The sequence below is a fragment of the Equus quagga genome, chromosome 12 (assembly GCF_021613505.1).
Source record: "Equus quagga isolate Etosha38 chromosome 12, UCLA_HA_Equagga_1.0, whole genome shotgun sequence".
In the NCBI taxonomy this organism is placed as follows: domain Eukaryota; kingdom Metazoa; phylum Chordata; class Mammalia; order Perissodactyla; family Equidae; genus Equus; species Equus quagga.
In genome coordinates, this window is record NC_060278.1 from 4720894 (window position 1) to 4737275 (window position 16382).

The following is a 16382-nucleotide window of genomic DNA, read 5'->3' on the forward strand; positions in this document are numbered from 1 at the left end:
TCACCCTCAAAAAGAAAAAAAAAAACAATTAAAATAGGTTCAAATTAAAAATCAGATTTTATTGATTTAAAAGCCCCTTTTTGTGCAAAATATGTATCTTCATGATTATAGGCCATATTTTTAAATGATGAATTTATGTTTGGTTTTTAAAAATAAATATAAAAATCCCCAGAGAATACTATCAAATTATACTTTACCCTTTTTTCCTCAGGCCAGCAGTCCAAAGGTAAGAAGCATTTCCTCCTTAATGAGCACAGGCACCATTTTTTTCCTGTGCTGTAAAATACATTGCCCATCTGTGCTAGATGAGTATCAGAGATGCATAACTCGACTGAAGTTTCCTCTCACCTGAAGAACCTTCAGGTGACTTCTCCTCACACAGTGGCGTGACTTCGGCGAAATTGTACTTGATCTCTATACTTGTAGTCCCTCCCGGTCTTTCCTGTGATTTCCTGATTCTGCCATTCCCCTTCAATGGCTTCCCTTTTCTTTTAGAGTGAAAACTAAAGTTCTTAGTGAGGACAACAAGACTGCATGCTCTGGCTCTTGATTGCTTCTCCAGCCTCGTCTCTTAACTTCTTGTGTCCTCGTCTTCCCTCTGGCTTGTTTTCCTCCAGCTGCACTGCCATTTTTGTTCCTCAAAGTTTTGCCCGGGTCGGTCCTCTGCCCACTGAAACATTTCTGCCCCACATCTTGCCTCGTTAACTTCTGTTCATTCCTTAGAGCTCAGTTCCTAGTTTGCTTCCTCAGACAATTTTATTCCAATCCTTTAGATTTCTTCAGGTTTCCTTGTAATACTCTTCATAGCATTTAATTCTGTTATTTGATTACATATGTAATCATATATGATTTGATATGTTATTTGATAAAATAGTTACTTGATATGTTATTTCATAATAGTTCTTTTATTTCTTGTTTCTTCTAGGAACCCCTAACTCTGTTAATGTCTTTTCTCTGTTAGACAAAGAAAAGCTTCATCAGAGCAGGAATGGGGTTACCCCAATGCCCACTGCAGTGCCAGTCTAGTAGCTGTTCAGTAAATACTGATTGAATTAATGAAACTTTTAAAGCTCTTAAAAGATGAACTCTTATTACTTCCTTACTTTATGAAACAATAATAGACTGTTTTTTATTAGGATACTTCTGATTTCTTAGTGAGGCAAAGATTTCCATAGATGTCTTTTCACTTTCTAGCTCTCTCTCCGTTCCCTAACCTCATTAGGTCTTTTATGGGTCATATCACATGTTGTATAGATTTCCTTCTGACATTGCACAGGCGGTTTCCCCTGCCTACAGAGATCCTTGGCTTTTCTACTCTCAGAGTTAAATCCTGTACTGACTCTTCAGGAGGCCTTGCCAGACTAACCCCAGCATAACGATCTCGTCTTTTTTTCCCCTAAACTCTCAAGTCATTTCCTGCATTGAATGGTGTGAAAATTACCTCATGTATCCCACCTCTCCCTACTAAGGTTTTAAACTCCCAAGGGATAGGTAGGGACTAGTTTCTGCTTTTTATCTTTTGCATTATTTAACACAGGCCTGGGTACATAAACATTAAATAAAGATAAAAGTGAACATGATTTTAGTGGTTTTGTTAGGAATTACTGCATGAATCTAAGGTGCTGTTACTATAAGTCATCAGTCCATCTAGAAAAATCAGAAACCATTTTTAACTTGTTTTAAATATAGGTAATATATAATTCCTTAGAAGACTTTTTATAAATTGTTTATATTTTGGTAAAAGGGAATTGCTGGGTAATTTTAGAAACATGAATTTGTAAATGTTCCACATCGAGTTACAAAGGACTGTTTGCACATTATTTCTCCATGTATTACCCATTTTTTTGAAGAGTTTGAAAACATGTAGACCATCCTGGACTCATGACACCCTCTGTTGGCCACCACAGGGAACTGCTTCACCAGTATTTATGTTTCGTTCTTTATCTATCTTCAGGTGAGAAAAAAAGTAGCTCTTTTAATTCCACCTGAGGCCATTCTCTTTCCACATAAACATACAGCGGTTCTTTCCCTCTGGAATGAGGAATGTACCTCTTCGTGCTGCCTCGCCCTTCCCCACTGAGGCTCTGGCCCTCCTTGACTTCTCCTTCCTCGGCTCTCGACTCCTCTTCTCCACTTATCTTTGTTTCCGCCAAGTCATGCCTGTCTTTCCCACTCTTAACCAGTTAATACAAGGAGATGCATTTTCCCTCTTTCTTTGTAAGATAAAATCTCGTTGGTATAAAGCCATAGTGGTAAGAAAAAGGAAGCTACAAATTAGAAATGACAATGATACCGCAGTCAGTGTTAGCTGCTTGATGTCTTCTTAAAATCTCTGGAGATTGTCCACTTAACTCTTTAAACTCTTCCCTTTTTTTGTTTTGTTTTTATAAAAGCTTTGTTGAAATATAAGTCACGTACCATATAATTAATCCGTTCAAAGTGTACAATTCAGTAGTTTTTAGATATTCAGATATGTGCAACCATCATCATAGTCAATTTTAGAATCTTTTCATCACCTCGAAAAGAAACCCTGTGTTCATTTGCTATCGCCCATCTACCTCTACATCCCACGAAGCCCTAAGCAACCAGTAATTACTTTCTGTTTCACTAGATTTGCCTGTCCTGGACATTTCATATGAATAGAATCATGTAATATGTTTTTTTTGACAGGCCTTGTTCATTTAGCATGATGTTTTCATTCATTGTCTTCTAATGAACGTAGATTTAAAATTCTTCTCTGAATATAAATTTTAAACGTGTTCATTTTTTCTTAATTCATTTTCTGTATTCAACTGCATTACTATTACTCTTCATAATCCCTTCAAATCATTTTCGGAAATAGCCAGTGTATATATTTTTTTAAAAAAATCAATAATGTAATTTTCCTACAATATAGATTAAATATCTGACAAATTTAAAGTCCACATAAAAAACAGATTTTGCATTGTTAAACTTAATTGACCAAGAGCCAGAAGAAGCATGGCCTGAAATCAGACATATTATTCAGGAAGAATGGGGAAAGACAATGCCTGAAGTCAAAAGAAAAGAAAAATCGAGATGGATGACAGAAGTGCTAAAACTTGTTACAGACAGGTGAGAAGCAAAAGTAAAAGGTGACAAAAGTAAGATTAGAATCCTGAACGCAGTTTTGCAGACTGTCATGTAGAGATAAAGAGAACCGCTCTAATGGCCGGTGCAAAGAGATAGAACAACAAAAAAGGAAGAACAAGAAATCTCTCTCGGAAGGTTCAAGAAATCAAAGGGGAAATTTAAACCTAGATCAGGAATGCTGAGTGACCAACAGGGAAGCACACTATCTGATCAGGAGAAAATAAAGCAAAGGTGGAGACAGTACACTGAAGACCTATACAGAAGAGACAAAAGGATGACAGATTCCTTTCAAGAAGATTCCTATGAGGAGGAATTCAGAATTCTAGAAAGTGAAGCGAAAGCTGTCTTGAAAGTACTGGGAAGCAGTAAGTCACCAGGGGTTGGTGGGTATATTATTAGAATTATTTCAAGCCACAGAGATGGAATCTGTCAAAATCCTAACAAGAATATGTCAACAAATATGGAAAACATAACAGGGGCCTACATATTGGAAATGTTCAATGTATATCCCAATCCCCAAGAAAGGAGATGCTAAGGAGTGCGGTAACTATAGGACCATTGCTGTCATTTCTCATGCAAGTATAGTGATGCTCGAGGTGCTGCAACAAAGGCTTTGACCTTATGTGGAGCAAGAAATGCCTGCTGTCCAAGCTGGATTTTGAAAATAGAGCGGTACACGAGATCTAATTGTGATTATTTGTTGGCAACTGGAGTGCTCCCAAGAATTTCATAAGAAGTTAGTCTGTTTTATAGACTACCGTGAAGCCTTTGCATGGGTCTTGAAAAGCTCTGGGCTGTTCTGAAAGATGAGTGTGCTTCAGCACTTGATTGTCCTGATGTGCACCTGTATGTGGACAAGAGCCCTCTGTCAAGACAGAGTATGGAAAGACAGAATGATTTCCTGTAGGCAGAAAGTGTCATACAAGAGTACATTTTCTTTCCCTATCTGTTTAATCTGTGCACAGAACATATATGAAACAATGGACTAGATTCAGATGAAAGAGGAGTGAAAATTGGTGGAAGAAATATCGACAATCTGAGATACGCAGATGACAGCATCTTACTGGCAGAAAGCAATGATTCAAAACAACTTCTGATGAAAGTAAAAGAAGAAAGTGCTCAAGCAAGAGTGCATTTGAACATCAAGAAGACAAAAATCATTACTACACAACTACACAACTTTAAGGTAGACAGTGAAGACATTGAAATTGTTAGAGATTTTGTTTACCTTGGTTCAGTCATCAGTTTAAATGGAGACTATAGCCAAGAAATCAAGAGAAGACGGGGACTTGGAAGGGCAGCAATGAAAGAATTAGGCAATATCATCAAATTTAAGGAAGTGTCGTTAGAGACTAAGGCCAAGATTATCCACACCCTTGTATTCCCAATTACTGTGTATGGATGTGAAACCTGAACAGTGAAGAAGGCTGACATGAAAAAAATTCATTAATTTGAAATATGGTGATGGAGGAGAGCTCTATGGATACCCTGGACTGTCAGAAAGATGAACAAGTGGGTCCAGAGCAAATTAAACTTGAACCATCACTGGAGGTAAAAATGATAAAACGGAGGCTGTCCTACTTGGGGCACATCATGAGAAGACAGGAGTCTTTGGAAATGACAGTGATGCTGGGAAAAGCAGATGCAGCAGGAAAAGAGGAAGAGCAAATATGAGATGGATGAGCCCGTAAAGGAAGCCATAGACCTGAGTCTCCAGAAGCTGAGCAGGGCTGCTGAGGACAGGACATTGTGGACTTCCCTCATTCACAGGGTGGCCAGGAGTCGGAGCCAACCTGACAGCATGTTAACAACAGTGAGTTAAACAGGATTTTGTAGGCTGGTCTAAGAACCTGATCTCTTTTTGTCCCAATGTGCCTATGAGAATATGCATTTTAAAGTTCCAAATTACTAAATCCTGAATAAAATTTTAGAATATATAATGTGAATACTTCAGTTTTTCAATCTGTATTTCCAATTGCGGTATTAAAATGCATTACCCATTTTGGAGAAAAGAACATTTCACCACTTTCTTTAAAAGAAGTTTTAGTGGACAAATTTGCTAGTTTTTTAAATTGGGTATTACTATTCTAAAACCTGTTTTAAAAACATAATTTGAATACCTAGTTTTTTTGTAACACTGGTTCTTTAAAAAATTTTTTTGAGGTAAAATTTGGATAATGTAAAATTAACTATTAACCATTTTAAAGTACACAGTTCAGTGGCATTTAATATATTTACAATGTGTGCAGCTATCATTTCTACCTAGTTTCAGGACTTTTTCATCACCTCAAAGGGAAACCCATACACCTATTAAGCAATCACTCTACATTTCCCTGTCTCCCCCTGGCAACCACTAGTTTGCCTTCTGTCTATGGATTGCCTGTTCTGGAGGTTTCTGGTTCTTTTTCAGCATTCTATCATTGTTCAAATTTTCTTATTCTGTATAAAGAGAATCTTATTTTACGTAATTAGAAGATGATTAACTGAAGATAAGAATTGTCATAGGCTCTCTTGATGTTGGTATATAATGCTTGTTAGCTGAAATTGGGAAATGCCTATTTTCCCAAACGAGTGCAACCTTGGTTGGAAATTCTGGAGCCTGCAAAGTAATTATGAACCTGTGGAAGTTTTTTCCCAGATTACTTAATAGAACTGACATTTTATTGTTTTCTTGCCTTATTAGGATAGGATAATCTTGTTACAATCTTTTTGGTTAAAATTTGACCATATTTTGGTAATCCTTAGTAAAACATTTCTGTCTGTTTTTCATATAAGTTTCCTTTGCAGCATCAACTATATTTAGACTAAGAAATATTCATGTGCGAATATGGGCATTTTTTACAGAACTTAAGGTATTTTTATGACATTGTTTTAGTAAGCAACACATAAACATTGGTTGATTCTGAATCATACTAAGTAGAGGAAGTATACCAAATAGTATGAAATAAAAATCTGTTTAAATTTTTTCCCCAAATCTCTCACCTGTATAAGCAAACCTGTATTATTCATCTGCCTACCTGGCACTTTTATGTTATTCCAGAAACTTTAGTGTTTAAAATTGAAGCTTTATTTTTTCTATCACTGACCTTTTCGTATATTTCTTTCTTGTGATAGCACTGCTAACCTGTTGGTTAATTATTTCAGCAAATATATCTTGAACACCAACTACATGCTCAGTGCTGTACTAGGCACTGGTCATACATTGATGAACACAACAGATGTGGTCCCAGCATTACAGCCTAATGGAGTAGACAGTAAATAAATAATACACATGTAATTATACTTTGCATTACGTGCAACGAAGGAAACAAGCTGAGGACAGTAGTAAATAATGGGAGGGGTGGAAGAGCTCCTACTTAGGAGTGGTCAGGGAAAGCTTCTCTAAAAAAGTGTCTTTGAGGCTGAGATGCCACCATCTACCCCATCGCTCAAGCTTGGGAGTTTTCCTCAGATCTTCCCTGTTACCGTCACATCCAGTACTTGTCAGTTCTGTCTCCTGACTCTCTCTCAAATTTAGGTCCTCTTCACTCTCTCACTGTCACTGCCCTAGTTCAGGCCTTCAGCTTCTCTTATGGTGATTATTAGAATACAGTCATGCACTGCATAACGTTTCTGTCAACGGAAGGCCTCATATACGATGGTGGTGCCGTCAGATTAGCACCATATAGCCTAGATGCATAGTAGAGTGTACCATCTAGGTTTGTGTAAGTACACTCTATGATGTTTGCACAACGACAGAATCACCCAATGACACATTTCTTGAACATATTCTCATCCTTAAGCAATGCATGACTGTAGTGTTCTAATTGGTTCCCGGTCTTGCCACCCTTTCTTAGTTCATTCTTTCCAGTGCCTCATTACTTGCTATTTCTCCACCTCACCCAGTCCTTTGAGGAAACTTAAAGGTCCTCAACTATGATGTGCTCTCTTTAGCTTCTGTGCCTGTGTACTATCTGTTATTTTCATCTACTGTTTCCACTTAGCTAACTCCTGTTCCTTAGCTCGAGTGTCAGGGTCTCCAGGAAGCCTTATTGCCTTCTTTCTCTCCCAGGTTGAGTTAGATATACCTTTCTCATAGCACTTACCATGTTGTATGATAATTGTTTTGTATTTATACATTTGGAATGTGGTAAATTTTGTTCTCATTTTATGCTCAAGTTAGTGCTTAATACTTAGAGCATTAGTACTTGGGTCTTAATCTCTGTGAGAATTTTGTGAACGTTCTGGACCCTTTCCTTGAACAATGTGTGTACACGCCCAATTTTGTACCAGTTTCAGTCCATTCATTATTCAGGTAAGAATCCCTGATTTCGAATGTCTCTCTTGTCCTTAGGATTAGGCTGTCTGTCACTGCTGCTCTCCCTGTTGTTTTTCTTTGTGTTTTGACACCTTTATTTCCTTCCTTCCTCTGCTTTTTTGCCCCACACGGTTCCAGCTTTGGCATTTTTTATAGACTTGATTCCTGCCTTTCTGCTCTTCTAGTTCCTATGTTTACATAACCAGTGCCCATCCTCTCAGATTACTGTTGTTTCTTAGTTCCTGTATCATTGAAAGTCTTCTTTCCTCCCTTCTTCTCATAGTAAATTGGGGTAGGTAGAGTGGGAATGTTCTCACTTCATCTCCTGTGCATACTTACAACTGTAATTGATGTTTTTGTTGAGAGGCAACAAAGAGCTCTTATGAAGAGTATCAGACTTGTGTATCTAAGGAGATCTAACCTATGCTTTATGAAAAAATTATAATAAAACTTCATATGAGTATTTCCCAAGTTCCCAGGATACCAGAAATGTGAATCAACATAACACTTTGTCAGCTTTGTCTATAGATGTGAATTTTTATCAGACCAGGCAAAACTTTCAAACATTATCTTTTAGACACTATTGAGAAAGTACTCAGTATTATTTTTCTCTCCTATACAAGAAAACAAGGTGTGTTTTTTTCTAATTAAAGTACATGGGAAAAATAGCTGAGGTATGAGTTAAATAGTCAGAATTAAATTCTGAATTGGGAATATTTTTTTCTGTGTGTATGTTTTGTGTGTGTGTGTGTTTCAGTTTAAGTAAAATTGACTGCTCTGTCATGTGCATACAATGCTTACTAATGTTAACTACCATCGGCACCAACTCATTTTGATAAAACTCGTTTGAATATAGGCTGCTAAAACAACGCAAAAATGCTTCTTTAGTTCCACTTAGAAGAATTTTAACATAACATTTAACCTGGGCACAGTGGCTTTTGCCTTCATAGGGTTTGATGATACAGCTGTATCACTGTTTTTGGCTTCAGCTGAGTAATATGTCTGGTTTGTCCAGAGACAAATTCACCATCTGATAATGTGTTTAATGAAGCACATGTTGAAATGTTTATGCCACATTAAGGCCAGTTCTATGCATAGTACCAGCTACTTCTGAGTAATTTATTAAATACAGTCACTCATTTGTTCTACCTAGTTATTTTTATGTTCTGACAAAATGAGTTAGTGTCTTAAATAATTTTCAGACTATATTGTTGTAAAATAACAGCAAAGTAAATAATTCCTTTTTTGTCGTATTTATCATGATAGTATTATATCACTCTTTGAATAGGAAGTCATACATCATTTTTCCAGTGCTGACTTGTAACCTTCATATGGAAATCTAATTTGATACCAAGATACCTTATGGCTTCTGTAACTTGAGAGGAGAAGTTGTTTAATTATAAAATTACTGAAAATAACTTCATAGAAGTAGTGGGAAATTATATGATTAATGTACTCTGTAACTAAGCATATTACATACTGACTAATCTTTTGAGCTAATTTTTAGAGTACAGATCATTCTGATTCAGTCATATGTAAGAATTTGGACCTCATTTTCTATATGAATAATATGTAAACAGTATTACTCTGTTCCACAGGGTCAAGAGAAATATGGATTATTAAATGTAACAAAAATTACTGAAAATGGGAAAAAGGTTCGGTAAGTACACAAATCATTACTGTCTGAATGTCTCATATGATTGAAATAAAAAGTACAAATATAACTATATTCCAGTAGAAAGGATTCAAAGGTTCATAAGAATTTCAAATAATGTATTTTCTAATATAATGTATATAAGATTGTCATAAAATGTATGAAAATTTTCCTTTGTCTTCATGTATTTCTTATGGTGATATTAAATTCAAAGGTGATAAGGCAGAGGATCTGAGCAAGGATTAGCTTTATTTAAAAATTTCTTTTCAATAAGTAATAAATGTACCTGGCAAAAAAAAGATACACAAAATATTTAGTCAAAAGTCAGTCACCCTGCCATCATTTCCCCTCCCTAGAGGCAACCAGTTAAGTCTAATGAGATATAGTGTTTTCCTCTAGAGAGAGAATACATGTATATTTGCATGTGCGTAGATTAATTTTTTAGACACAATCTTTTGAAAGTTTATCTTGGAGAATTTCATTGCATGTAGAGCTGCCACATTGTTTTTAACTGCTACGTGGTTGTATAGTGTATCACTGTATCATAGTTTATTTAACCATTGTTTATTTGCGAGTATGTAAATATGCCTATTGGTAGACATTTAGGATATTTACATTTTTTTGCTATTATAAGCAATATTACATTTAGTAACTTGCATAGTTCATTCTGCAAGTATGTAAATATGCCTGTAGAATAAATTTTACAAAAGTGGAATTGCTAGACCTTGTGCAGTGGTCATTTTGATAGAATGTTCCAAATGTGCTGTAAGGCATTGAATCAGATCATACCTCCGGTAGCAGTGGATTTGTTCACAATTTTGCCAATTCCATATGGTGTCAAATTCTTTGATCTTTGCTAATAGAGATTAGATAGAAAATGGTATTTTTATTTGCTTTTCTTTTCAGTGTGTGTAGAGTATCATAAGATATTTGTATTTCTTTCTTGTTGTTGAATTGTTAGTTCATACCCTTTGTCTGTTTTTCTGTTGGGTTGTTGGCTTTTTTGGTTTGTGTAGGAATGAATTATGGAAATTAACTTTGTAATTGATAGGTTGCATTTTCCCCGGTTTTAAAAAACTGCTGAAATGCTGTGATTTTTATAGTCAAATGAGATTAGTATGTTGCTCAAGAAAGAGTTTAAAATTTACATGTAGTTGAGTTTTTTAGATTTACTCCAGTTGAACTGTCTTTGTCATCTTTTAGTACTTGGAAGTTTCTCTTTTAAGCACTCTGAAACAGCTTGACAAAGACTGCGATTATCTGTGCCTTAAGCTGTTCCTTGGTAGAAGACACTTGTGAATTGGATCTTTACTTTTCTCTTTCTCTCTTTTGGGCATATTTGGTGTGGATATTTCTTTGGCTACTTTCTCTGTTTTCATTTTATCATTGTTTTTCCTGTGATAATTAGTCTTTTAGGTTTTCTTTTTCTGGAATACTTTTGGTGATTTATGTTTTTCTAAGAATATCATCCATTTCATCATCTTCATATTTATTTACGTGGAGTTGGGCAAAATAGTCTTTTAATTTCCTGTATATTAGTGGTTCTCAAGTATTTTGGTCTGAGGACACCTTTAAATGCTTAAAAATTATTGACTGCTGCAAAGAACTTTTGTCTATATAGTTTATATCTATAGATATTTACTGTGAGAAATTAAAACTGAGGAATTTTAAGAATATTTATTAACTGTTTTAAAACTAATAACCTGTTATGTGTTAACACGAATGACATTTTTATGAGGAAAAACTCCCATGTTTTCTAATACAAAGCAATTTCATTGAGAATCGTGGCATTGTTTTGCATTGTCACAAGTCTTCAGTATGTGTCTAGCTTAATGGAAGACGGCTGGGATCTCTGCTGCAGGCAGTCTCTTGTGACATACTGTTTTAGTTGAAGTTTATGAAGAAGATCCTCTCTTACGTAGGTACATTTGGACAAGGGAGAAATATTTTAATAGCCTTCTCACATAATTGTGCATATCTTTCTGCTATACCAAAATGCCACAAATGTTAGTTGCAATGAAGACTTTGAAAAACTATCAATAAACTTTACATACTCAGTCACATTAAAAGCCATGGGTCTATGTTAACGATCAGTGAACTTTTCATACTCAGTCATATTAAAATCCGTGGGTCTGTGTTGCATTTTGAATGAATCTTTACCCATGCATAATTTTGTAGCATCTTGTAGGTCATTTGGAAAATATTGACTTACTAATTATTTACTGATTTTTCAAATGTTGACACATTTTATAATATCAAAGAATCACAAATCAGTAATATCATCAGAAAAGTCATTAAGTATTGGAAAATTGTCAACCTCTCAGTGGTAGATATGCCAGGTTTTCCAAAATCCTACTTTCTGTTTGAAAGCTGTAAGTTTTTATTGTCAACAGATACTGTCATTTATTTTCTTTGAAATGACAGGCTCACTTCATTTATTTTTGAGATAATGTCTACCTGCCAGATACTCAAGTTTAAATAACCATAGTCTGTCCGTCAGTCATTTGTTCAGGAAAAAAATTGGGGTTCCATGGGAAAAAATGACTAATTCTACTTGCAGCTCATTCACACAAGTACTTCAGTCCTTGAGGCAACTATTGTTAATTTGATATTCAAATAGTCAGTGTTGTTTTCAGATATATATTTATTCTGTAGTTTTTCTGATTTTGAAAATTAAATTCAAAAAGCTTATTTAAAGTGAAAATATATTTTAGCATTTATTAGAGTAGGAAGTCAGTAGATGTTATCTAAACAAATAAAAGATTAAGTATAAAATAAGTTTATGAATAAAATTAAGTCCTTCTAAATATCCTCAGAGATCCACATAAAACAAAATAATAAAATAAAATGCAAATATAACAAAATAATGACAGAACAAGCACCAAACATATCTATCATATCAGTAAATGTAAATAGACTACACTCATCTGTGGAAAGAAGATGCTCAGATTGAAGCACAAGGCAAAACTAACTAAATATTATATACAAAGGAGACGTCTAAAAAATGATGCAGAAAGCTTAAAAAAAATCCAACAAAAAGATGTCAAAAAGTAAAGCAGGAATAGGGATCTTAATAGCAGACAGTTCAATTCAGGGAAAAAAGCTTTAAGCGACACAAAGATGGTACTTTAAAATGATGAAGCACTGTGGATGAATCCACAAGGAAGATCTGCTCATTAAGTATACCCACTCACCAAGTAAGTAGTGTTAACAGCCATAAGCAAAAACAGCAGAAAATAAAAGGAAAATAGATAGAAACTCAGTAGTAGTAGTAAACTTTATTCCACTTTTCTTAATTCATGAAGTTCAGGTAGACATAAAAAGTAACAAAATAAAAAAGTAGGTCTAAGTGATAGATACTGAATGCTACATCCTGAACATAGAGAATACATCCCTTTTTGAGTGCCTAGAGTTTTCACAAAACTGGCCATATGTTTGGATGTAAGGTAAGCCTTAATAAATTACTGTAGTAGACGTACTTGACATTCATTTTAACTTGCCAGCAATTGAATTCCCTTACAGGGTAAACATTGGTTACCTCTGGAGTGTGGATTGAAGGAGAATAAATGGGGGCCTTTTCCTTTATACATTTCTGTATTTAGAGTTTTGATATATATATGTGTATTGATTTTGTAATTTAGGTAAATTTTTTTAAAAACCTCATCTTAGTAATAGTAACCTCAGCGGTCAGTCAATATGTAGTTTATTGTATACTTATAATGTACCTAGTATCAACTGCTTACCTAGTGTAGCCTTATTAGGGGAAGGAAGATAACCAAGAAATATAAAACAATCTGTATCTGTAAAGAATTGGGTAAGGTAAGCATGTTTGTCTAATTTTTAATTGTGGATAAGAATTCTTGCAAAATACAGTGTTCAGTTCATGTGACTTTAAAATAAATTCGTACCCTGGATCACAGATGTGCTGGATTAATCCCATGTGAACATAATTAGATATAGTTACTCCAATAACTTGTATCTTTAATGAACCTCATTTGTTTTGGGGCCTTTATGGTCAGATTCGGACCATAAACTGATTGTAATTTCTATTAGCATTTTATCCCTAATAAAAACAGTTAGAATGTCAGTAATGAGTATAAATTGTAGACAATATTGGGACAGCTGGTAGGTTTTAATTTTTAAAATTTGGTTGGAAAAACTGGATACTGGGGCTTTAATTGGTCATCTTTATAATTCCAGGAAAAATTGGTTGTCTTCTTGGGCCGTGCTGCAGGGTTCATCTTTACTCTTTACCAAAACTCAAGGAAGTAGCTCAAGTTGGGTAAGTGTTTCTTCTCTTTGGAGGCTGTATTTATACATTTAAATTGTGTGGATGGTATTGTGTCTGAATTTCACGAAGTATTAGAGAGTCCTTCCAGCTACATCTGACGTGCAAATAAAAGTAAATGAAGTTTTCTTAAAGATGTATTTAGACTCAGAAGACAAAAAAGAGGGCTACTTAGCATAGTCTGATTAGTTGTATTATTAAAATCAACAAATTTTATCCACTGAGCTGAAGAGTTGGGCTTACTACTTGGGTGTCATAGAACAAATAAATTTCTTGGTCCGTCTTCAGTGTGTTAGAGCTTTCCTGTGCCTTTGACTTGGCTGTTGCAGATATTCAGTGAGAAAATGAGCAGTAATGTGTCAAGCCCCACCTTGAAATGTGGTCTGACTCTTGGAGACCAGTCAGTGATTCAGGTGTCCGTATTCGCATACAATGTCAGCCAGCTTTTAGAACGAAAAGAAATGTCACCGTTACTTGTGGAATTTTGAAGCTTTTTGTATAGTTGAGTGTTTACTATCATTACTCCTCGGTTATTTGTAATACAAATACTAAAAATTTTGATTTGTGATATAACAGCTAACACTTTTTGAATATTTGATATGTATTAGGTACTGTTCTAAGTACAGAGGATTATGTATATATTGTCCTCTTAACTCTGGGATAGCTACTGTTTATCATCCCCTCTCCCCCTGTTGGAGATGAGAAGATGACGTATAAAACAGTTAAGTAACCTGCTCAGGGTCTTATAGCTGCTAAGTGGCAGACCTGGGTAGCACTTGGCTCCAGAGGCCATCGTGTGGATTCCAGAAATGTTTAGTAATTGAGTTGGAAGTATCAATGCTTAAATAAAATTTAAAATAAAATTAATGTCTTTAGTCTGCTTTGTATCCTATTTTAACCAGTATTTTCTTACAATTACTAAGTTGCTTTAAAATTAACAGGACCTGTGGACCTTGTGTTTGATGAAAGAGAAGTCCATTTATAAAATTCAAGCAAATTTTAGTTATCTACACCTATAATGCAGCCTTGTAACGTTGTTCTGAAGCAGGAACACCACAGGGCATGTTAGTCCTCAAATACTCTGCTATGGCAACGTGAAACTCTGCTGGATTAAGCATGGTTTCGAACATTGTAGAACATTCCTTCTGTTTTGCTTCACTGACCTCTGATTTGCAATCTGTGCAGCCAGTACAGTGAAACTGATCTGTGATATGCTTTCCATAGTAAAAGATTGAAAGTTTGGTTTGACTTATCTTAAAGTAAATTGATAATTATGTCTTTCTCCTTCTTCCCCTGAGGTAAAGCGTATGGTACTTTTTTGTGTTAATGCATTTCTAGAAGACTGTGCAATTATTTCTTCTTCCTACTTGTGTCTCAGCTTTTATTTGAAATTGATTGAAGGAAATGAATGAAAGAAAAGGAATGGAGACACAATTAGAGATTAATAAGTAATAAATAGTACCTGAAAAAAGCTGGATAATGTTCATTTATTTGCTAATTACTGATAGTTAAAGTTGAAGGTTGTGGTATGTCCAGATAAAGCAAGCAGGTAGAGCATTGTGGTAAGCGAGGCATCATTTAGACAGGCAGATCTGTATGTAATTTAAGGAAAATGAAAACTTTCCTTTAAAATGTAAAGATGTTAAATTAATACCTCAGCGTCGAATCATTAGTACAGGCTGATTGCATTTTATTTAAGGTTTATCCTCTTGAAGACCATACATAATTTAGAACTCACAATTAAAACTCATCCTGACAAAGAGTGTGAGGTATTTCTATTTGTCAGCTAAAGTTGTATTACTGTATTACATGTGGCAATAGCAGAAGCAGTTTAAAATTCACCAAGCTAGCCAATTTTGGAATTGTAGAAGTCTTAATGAATTTTTAACTTTAGGGATTTCCTGTTCAAATTTTTGCCTTTAAATGAAATTTTATTTCATTTAATACAATATATTAAATGATTCATAAGATATGATAAAATGCTTGGTTATGTAGTCAATTCTTAGTTTTTATTTTATGGAAAATTAAAAAAATCTCAGACGGTCTTGCTTTTTCTTCCCATATATAACACATATTAAGGGAATGGAAACTAATTTAAATGGCCTAAGTAAAAGCAAGTGTATGTGGATGATGTATTTTGGCATATTCATACAACATTCATAAATATTAAAAATTGGTGAATATGCAAGATGCTTCTTAATTAACTCTGTAATTACGGTTGTTCAAAAAGGAGTTGAAAGAATCTTAGCTTTATTTCTCTGCTCGGTCACCAACTAGATCTATTGAAGGTAAAATGTGTCCTATTTATATGTTGAAATCACATCTTCCTGAGGACGAGATTCTAAGGCTAGCATACAAGCTGAAAACGAAAAATCGCCTATAGTGAAAATTGCCCTTGAGTACCTCTTTGCAAGATTCTGTTAGAAGTTGGTCTCTAGCAGAGCCAGATTTTTCCTTTGATGTTGGAACAGATTGCTTTTCCTTCAGTTGAGTTTGGATGGTTTATGTTAAGGGGCCATGTTATAGAACTGATTCTTTAAAAATTAGATTCACACTTAATGCAAAAACCTACCAAGATCCACTTGAGGCAATACTCTGTTCAAATCTTATACTCACTCAAGGGTGTATGCTCATTGATGGAGTGCTGAGCAAGATCACCCATACTGTCTGAAGTTCTGTTTTTTTAAAATCATTTATGCTTTGTATTTGTTTTTGGTTCCATGAACAGTTAAAATTGAGTAAATAAATTGTACTTATGCAGCTCCACTGTATAAGATAAATTTTGCATAGATGCTGTTTAATCCAAAAATCCAGTGAGGCTTTCCTTCTTCTTAAGGATAGATACATTCCGGTTGTTTTCTGGAAAATATTAATTATCCACTGGATTGTTATATCAATAGTGTAAATTATACTTGTTTTTTTCTTACCTCATTTCATCTCATTTGTTCAACAAGAAAAATATAAAAAGCCTGCTGTGTTCTGGGCATTGTGTCAGGCTTGGGAGTTTAGAAATAAATAACATGGTCCCTGTC

At 34.8% G+C, this 16382-nt stretch overlaps 1 protein-coding gene across 7 annotated transcripts in view; it reads left to right on the top strand.

Annotated features, from left to right (window-relative positions):
• ARHGAP12 (Rho GTPase activating protein 12) overlaps positions 1-16382 on the top strand; it is a 117864-nt gene that overhangs the window by 82374 nt on the left and 19108 nt on the right. For all 7 annotated transcript variants that reach the window (XM_046678839.1, XM_046678840.1, XM_046678842.1 and 4 more), the window contains 2 exons: positions 9007-9068; positions 13263-13344. In XM_046678839.1, the coding sequence (XP_046534795.1) occupies positions 9007-9068; positions 13263-13344 (144 nt within the window). The remainder of the gene's footprint in view (positions 1-9006; positions 9069-13262; positions 13345-16382) is intronic.